This window comes from Trichechus manatus, unplaced genomic scaffold (assembly GCF_000243295.1).
Source record: "Trichechus manatus latirostris isolate Lorelei unplaced genomic scaffold, TriManLat1.0 scaffold00001, whole genome shotgun sequence".
NCBI classification, from domain to species: domain Eukaryota; kingdom Metazoa; phylum Chordata; class Mammalia; order Sirenia; family Trichechidae; genus Trichechus; species Trichechus manatus.
In genome coordinates, this window is record NW_004443937.1 from 30837166 (window position 1) to 30845205 (window position 8040).

The 8040-nt window shown below is 50.4% G+C and overlaps 1 protein-coding gene across 2 annotated transcripts in view; it reads right to left on the reverse strand.

Annotated features, from left to right (window-relative positions):
- The window catches only part of LOC101351541 (twinfilin-2), a 28880-nt gene extending 26256 nt beyond the window's left edge, over positions 1-2624 (reverse strand). Inside the window, exon 1 of one of the 2 annotated variants that reach the window (XM_004368596.3) lies at positions 2447-2567. In XM_004368596.3, the coding sequence (XP_004368653.2) occupies positions 2447-2471 (25 nt within the window). In that variant the 5' untranslated portion in view covers positions 2472-2567. Of the gene's footprint in view, positions 1-2446 lie in introns of both variants that reach the window. The other variant, XM_004368597.1, reaches the window with a different exon arrangement.
- Positions 2625-8040: the final 5416 nt, after the last annotated feature.

Below are 8040 nucleotides of genomic sequence, written 5' to 3' on the forward strand. Positions count from 1 at the left end.
TGGAGGAACCCTGGAAAGCATGGCCCCTGGATTCTCTATCAGCCCAGAACTAGAACAATTTCTGAGGCCAACTCTTCAGACAGGGAGTGGGCCGTACTGTGGGACATAAAGTGATACTCGTGAGGAGTGTGCCTCTTAGCTCAAATAGATACAAGAGACTAAACGGGCAGCTTCTCAGAAGGTGAGATGGGAAGGCAGAGAGGGTTCGGAGCTGGCTGAATGGACATGGGGCATTGGGGTGGAAAGAAGGAGTGTGCTGTCACAGTATGGGGAGAGCAATTAGAGTCACATAACAATGTATGTACAAATTTTTGTATGGGAAAAAATAAAAAAAAGAAGAAGAGGAAGACCTTCAACAAGATAGACTGACGCAGTGGCTGCAACAACGGGCACGAGCATAGCAAGGATTGTGAAGACGGTGCAGGACCGGGCGGCGTTTCGTTCTGTTGCACATAAGGTCACTATGAGCCTGAACCGACTTGACGGCACCTAGTAACAGCATAATGAGGTTTATTACTACAATGATGGCAGGCACGCTGGGCTCAGCTGTCCCTCCACCTGCTCAGACCTTCTGGGAGGGGAAGCCAACAAGCACTCCCAGGGGAGAGGCTGGCATGCCTCTCCTACTGTTACCAGGGCAAACTGACACCCCAGCAGAGAAAGAGCAGAAAGAGACATCCCCACTCCCTTCCCACCCCAACCATGCCTCCCCAGCCACATCAATAATCCAGAGGCCAGGCCTGGGACACCTGAACCTCTGGTATCAAAGATTCATGGGCTCCACTCCCAAGCTACTTTGCCCCTCACCCCATGAGCCTCAAGTTACAGGTCCCTCCCCTGCCCCGCTCTGAGGTCAGCTGATTCACACCTATGGCAGGACAGGGCTGGCAGCTGGGTGTCCAGGGTGATCTCTCATGCCACCTCCCCAGGCCAGGCCAGAAATGGGATGGAGTGGCTGCTCACAGGCAGAAGGGGGGCTGGGAGCCCTGCCCCAGTGATCCCCTGGGCAGGCCTGCATGGCCCTGGCCACAGGACCTGTCCTGTCAGCCCATGGAAAGCCCTTCCTTCCCTCCCAGTTGGAGGCAGCACAGTCACCAGACAAAGGGGAAGGAAGGGGCTGGAGGCCACTCCCCTCCTGCGGGGCTGAGTCATGAAGCCTGCCCCTCTAGCTCCTCAGCAGAGAGGCTGGCCCACCTGCTGGGGGGCAGGCACTGACCCCAGCCCCTGCTTTCTCTGGTGTGCTGGGGAGGGGGCGGGGCCGGGGAAGCCATCCTGGGGCTGTCCAGCCACCAAGTGGCCACAACCACAAGCCAGGATCCAGGCGGTCAGGCGGGTCGATGGTGCCAGATCCTTGTGTGGTGGGAGGAGTGGCTAATAGCCAAACCACAGAGCCTGTCTGGGCAAGTGGCCTGGGCCTTCCCCAGAGGCCAGGCAGCCCACCCATGCCAGTGACAGATGGGGACACTGAGGCCCAGGTAGGGTCAGGGCACTCAGCTCCTGGCCACTGCTTCTCTCCCAGCCTGTCTGAGAAGGAACCCTGGGCCCCGGGGAGGGAGCCGTGATGCTCTGGGCTAGAGAGGCTTCCTGGGGGAAAGGGAGACTGGCCTGGATTCTCTAGGGCCAAGACCCTCCCTCCAAACCCCATATCTGGACCCTCTTCCCTGCTTCCAGCCTGGAGCTGGGACCTCCCATCCCTGGCTGGGACCAGCTCAGGAGTTCAGAGTGGAAAATGGGAGGGAAGTCAGAGGTCAAGGTCAGACTGGAAGTTCTCCCCGTCCCAGCCTGCCAGAGTGTGTGAGGGTCCTGGGAGGAGCCAAGGTCAGGGCCCCTCCTCACACATATACAAGCCCATACAAGCCATACACAGACATCTGTTACATGGTGACAAACGCACAGTGCGACGTGCTCAAACTGTGCACACACGCACAGACACCCACAGACAGAAACCCTGATGTCTAAGGACGGTCCCATGCCACCTACACAGCATCCATCCAAACACCGGTAGTGCATGTGCGTGAATGGGCCTCGGTGTGCACCGGCACAGCCACATCCAGATGTGCGCACACAGGACTGAAGACACAAGGCATGTGCACAGAGGTGTACACGCCTCCAGATGTGCACATCCGGTACACCCACCCCCAGAAATGAACAAATATGCACACCTAGACCCAGATGGACACATACATACAAACACCACATCCAGGTGGGCACACAGATACTCCCTCTTCAGCTGTGTACGTACACGTACACCCACTCCCAGCTATGCACAGCAAGTCCGTACCCCTCCCCCTAAGATGTGCCCACTCCAGGCGGCCCGCGGCTGCAAAACAGAACAGGAAGCTTCCCGGGGCCATTGCCGGGAGGAGGGAGGGGCCGAGAGTCGGGGAGGGGGCGCAGCCGCGAGTGGAGACCCCCAGCCCCCTCCCCTCCCGCCATCGGCCCTCACCATGAATGCCCGTCTGGTGCGCCATGGCTCCGCGCCCCGCTCCGCCCGCGCCCTCGGGGCCCTCGGCTTGGCCCTGGCCCGGCTTCGCTCGCTTGGACCCGAAGGAGGAGAAGGAGGAGGATGTGGCGGCGGCCGCCGAGCCTCGCGCAGCTTCCCGGGCGGTGCCGCAGGACCCGCCCCCAGCGGCGCCCCGCCCCCGACGGGCGAGGCCAGGAGTGGGGAGCGGCTGCCCGGGGCCGCGCGTGCGCCCGAGTGTGCGCCTGGGGCCGGGTGGGTCTAGGGCTGGGAGTGGATCGACGTGTGCGCGCGCCTGCGCGTGCCTCCTTTTGTGGAGTGGAAAGGGTCTGCGTGGCCGGGCGTGCGTGGGCCCACGCGCGTGTGCCTGTGCGCCTTCATCCGGTGATCTACCGGTGGGCGGATCGTGCTTGCGCGCGCGAGTCTGTGCGCCCGAGGCCAGGTGGGTTTGCTGATGAGGACCGATACTCGCGTGCCCTCGTTTGTAGCCGGGAAGGGGCCTGAGCGTGGGCGGGCGCGCGTGTGTTTGTCATCTCTCCCCCCGGGACGTTACCTCAGCGCCTCCCGCGGGCCGCTGGCACCTCAGGGCGGTCGTGGTGGGCGGGCACTGCCCTCATGGTGGGAGTCAGATCCACTTTCTACGAGGCAGCGGGCAAATGAACAGCGCCGAGGGCCGCTAGCACGAGGGGAAATTTGAGCAGAAACCTGGAGAAGAGGATGGGGCGGGCGGGCAGAGTGGAGAGAAAAGTTTTCTGAGAAGAGGAAACCTCAAGATGCAAAGGCCCAGAGGGTGAGGGAGGGCCAGAGCGTGGTAAAGCCGAGGAACTTCGCAACTTCTGGTGAACTTACGTCTCCCTGCCCAGCATCGTTGCCTTCGCTGGCATCAGCCGTCTGCCACCAGCCAGTCAACGTTCTGTGCCTTCCCGGCCACTGTGATTGATTCAGGGATGCGCACATGATCCCAGATGGTCCAATCAGAGCCTGTCCCGGGACTTGGGAAGATTGGAAAGGTTTTCTGAGAGATGATGCCTCCAGTGTGGGACTTGCCTGCCTGCTTTCTGGCTTCAGCTTGTGTTCCCTGCTCGGTGCCCCACTGCTCTCCCCTGGCTGGGCACTGAGGGCTCCTCTGTACCCCAGACCCTGGGTTTCTCTTCTCCTGAGAGCCAGCACATAAACAGAATTGAAATGTTCTCTTTTTCTTCCTGAGTGCACCCTGAGGACAGGACCCATGTAGTCAGTTCATTACGGTCACCCCAGCATTCACAATGGAAACTAAACGCAGTGTGGCCCTGTAGCCTGCCTTTGGTAAAACAGCTCATAGGCAAGACCTCCCCACTCTGAACCCTACCATAGCCCAGAAGGGGCCAGCATCACAGAGCCACTGGTTACACCAGCTCTCAGACCTGGCCACCTCCACGGAAGTGTAAGAGGCTTCGTGTCTCGGACATTGGAATTAGCCAAGATAACAGATGAATGAAAAACAATAAGGTTATGTCCCCTGTAAAAATGCTCATCAATGGAGGAACTGTGACAGGTAGGATCATGGACAGTACTACCTTAACTTAAAGGTCTCTGAGAGCATCCACCACCCCACCTGCTCCTTGCCTGACCCTCTCCCTGCTTCATCCTCTTTGTTCTTATTGACACATGTTTACTTATGTACTGCCTCTCTTCCACCAGTAAGTTTTTGTCCCCACTGTATCCCCAGCACCTACAATAGTGCCCAACATTGGTAGGGGGTCAGTAATATTTGCCAAATCCCATCCAGTGTTTCCATGAGAGAAAGACCTGGCGATATGCTTCCATAAAGATCACAGCCAAGAAAACCCTATGGGGCAGCTCTGCTCTGTCACATGGGGTCACGGTGAGTCAAAATCAACTCAACAGCACCCAACAAGTATTTGCTGAAATATCTGAGTAAGTGTCTTGCACAGTTTTAATAAATATTTGTTGAATAAAAAAAAGAATATTTGCCAAATAAGCAAATGTGTGAATGAGGCATTAGAGTCTTCGTGTGTTGCACACTTACTACATGCCAGGCACATTTATTTAATCTTCATGATGGCCTTGCAAGGTATATATAGTGAGGGTACCGAAGAACCTATGTTTCCTTTACTCAAAAAGTTGGAACAGCCAAAGGATGAGAAAGCCTGTTTGGCAGTGGCCCTTGTCCCTTCCATCAGTCACTCATACCTCAGTGATGAGGATTTAACGAGGTGACTTCCTCTTGGGGCAAGGCAGCCCAGAGAAGGGAACCTCCTGGAATACTGGGGCTTGAACCCAGGCCTCATCTTCAGAGCCTGGGACTCAGGTGAGGAAACCAAGGGCCAGCAGGTGCCAAAACAGACTTCATCTCTGGCTGAGATCTGATTTCAGGTGCAAAGAGGAGAAAGCTGCCCACATACAGATCCTCCTCAAACGAGTCCAGAGGTGCATGGAATGTCCGGGAGCAGATCGGCTGTCCCTTTTCTTCCTGACATTTCCCAACACAAAGAAGTTAGTTAGCCATTGAGATTATTAGAATAAACTTCTTTTTTTCCAGGTGGATTAAAGATTTAAATGTCAAAAATATAAACTATAAAGGTACAAGAGGAAACAAAGGGAGAATTTTTAGAATCTTGAGTGGAGGAGGCCTTCAGAGTCTGTCACCAAACCCACAAACCAGGAAAGAAAAGCTTGATTAGTTCATTTACATTAAAAATAAAAAAATCTATTTGGAAAAACCTACCATCAAAGTCAAAACGCAAACAACACACTGTAATTTGTTACAGACAAGATACTGAGTAACCCATTTCAAAATTAGGAGCTGATTTCCCTTATATATATAAAGAGCTCTCATAAAAAATCAATAAATAAAATGGCCTAGTAGAAAAGTAGTCACAGGATCCAAAGAGACCATCCACAGAAAAGCGAATACAAGCGATGTCTCAAACCTATGAAGAGTTGTTTATCCTCTCTTACTAAGATAAATGGAAATCAGATTAGACTTGAATAGTTTTTATCAGTAGATAAACATTTTTAAGTTTGATAAAGAACTGATGGACAAGGGGTAGGGAAATAGGCTGATGGGAAAGTAAATTGGTGGAAACTTTACACGGAACAATATCTACAAAATTACGAACGTATATTCCTTTTGTTATTGAGGTGAAATTCACAAAATATAAAATTAACCATTTTAAAATGAACAATTCAGTGGTATTTAGTACATCAGTGTTGTGCAACCACCACCTCTATCTCTTTCTAAAACATTTCATCACTCCAAAATAAAACTCCATACCCATTAAACAGCTCTTCCCCATACCCTTTACCCCAACCCCTTGGGTGGCGTAATAAATTACTTAATATGGCCCTTCTAGCCATGGTCTTGTAACTCCCACCCAAGTGATTGGGCGGGACTGTGTGATAGGGTAATTGTGGCCCACCAAAGGGATTGGTCGGTTTTGCCATCCCTCTGGGTTTGAAATGAGACACCCCAGAGGTGGGAGGAGAGAGGATTCCCACTACCACCCAGGAAGAATAGTCAAAAGCCAGCACATCCTTTGGACCCGGGATACCCCGCCCTGAGGCTCCTGGGCCCAGGAGACAGAGAACAAACTAATCCTGAAGATGGCGAGACACAGCAGCAAAGAAACAGCAGCAAGAGATGGCGTGGTGGGCTTTCCGGCCCACAGAGAGAAAGCTGAGAGCCTTTGGGCAGAGGCCTAGGGCCAGGAAGAGTCGTGCCTGGGAAGAGGCTGTCCTGGTGGAAGAACTATATCCTGAGTGTACCTGAGCCTGAATTGCAACTGTTACTTCCCTAATAAACCCTGTAATCATGAGTATTGACTGGGATTTCTGTGTAGCCCTTGCAATGAATTATTGAACCCAGTAGAGAGTGCTATAGGAGGGACAGTTGGTGTCAGGGTTGGTAAAAATGGCGGAGAGAGAAGGCAAGTCTGACCTCCGCCTCATGAGAATCAGCTTTGGTCTGTTGATCTTGGTTCTCCTTCCCGCTTATGGGGTTGGTGGAGGTCAGACACTGCCCTCACACTGTTTTTACACCCTGGCAACCACCAATCTGCTTTCTATTCCTATGAATATAGCTATTCTGAATATTTCATATAAATAATATATAATATCTGGCCTTTTGTGTCTGGCTTCTTTCACTTAGCATAATGCTTTGAAGGTTCATCTATATTGTAGCATGCATCAGAACGTCATTCCTTTTTATGGCTGAATAATATTCCATTGTGTGTTTATACCACATCTTGTTTATCCATTCATCCGTTGATGGACATTTGGGTGTTACCACTTTCTGGCTATTGTGAATAGAGCTGCTATGAACAACAAATGTGTATCCCTTTGACCCAACAATTCCATTTCTAAGACCTGATCCTATCAGTATACGCACCACACAAACATTGTAAAGCAAAAAATTGAAAACAATCTAAATGTCCATCATTAAGGGCTAGTTACATAAAGTATGTACATTTGCACAGACTACTGTGCACCCCTAAGAAAGAATGAGGCAGCTCCTCAAGGACTAATACAAAAAGAGATATCTTACTGAACTGTGTATACAAAAGTTGTTGAATTGGCAAATATATTTTTTACTACAATTAAAAAAAAAAAAAAGATAGAGGTACCTTAAGTGAAAATTTCAGGTATAGAATACAGTGTGGAGTATGATATAGTTTGTGCAAAAAAAGGGAGGAGATTATATATATATAATATTTATGTATATATACATATATATTTGTTTATTTATATATAACCAACAAGTTGCCATTGCCATCGAGTCAGTGCTGACTCATGGCGACCCTATGTGCTCCATAAGGTGTTTTTGTTGTTTTAAACTATCTATTGCCCAAGTTTATTGAAGAAATAAAAAAGGCCAAAATTGAGGTAGATCTTGAAATCTCACTTCTCAGGAAAGTTTGATTGGGGAATTAGTTATCACCAAAAAATCTTTTGTAGTTGGTACATGACATGTAGATCGATTTCCTCATCATGAGAATTTTTAAGCCCCGTGGAGTCCATCCAGTGGATGATTGGTAGAAACATATAATTATAAAAACTCTAGAGAAGAATCATGAGAAACTCTTGAAATTCAAACTTTTTTCCAAAGTGAAAGAGACTGCTAAAATAGCATTTTTTAAATTGTGCTTTAAGTGAAAATTTACAATTCAAGTTAGTTTCTCACACAAAAATGTATACACACATTGTTATGTGACCCTAGTTGCTCTCCCTATACTGTGACAGCACACTCCTCCTTTCCACCCCAGATTTTGCGTGTCCATTCAACCAGCTCCTGACCCTCTTTGCCTTCTCATCTCACCTCCAGACAGGAGCTACCCATTTAGTCTCATGTATCTACTTGAGCTAAGAAGCACACTCTTCACGAGTATCATTTAATGTCCCATAGTACAGAGTTGGCTTCGGGAATGGTTTCAGTTCAGGGCTAACAGAGAATCCGGGGGCCACGTCTTCCAGGGTACCCCCAGTCTCAGTCAGACCATTAAGTCTGGTCTTTTTACTAGAATTTGAGTTCTGCACCCCACTTTTCTCCTGCTCCATCAGGGACTCTGTTGGGTTCCCTG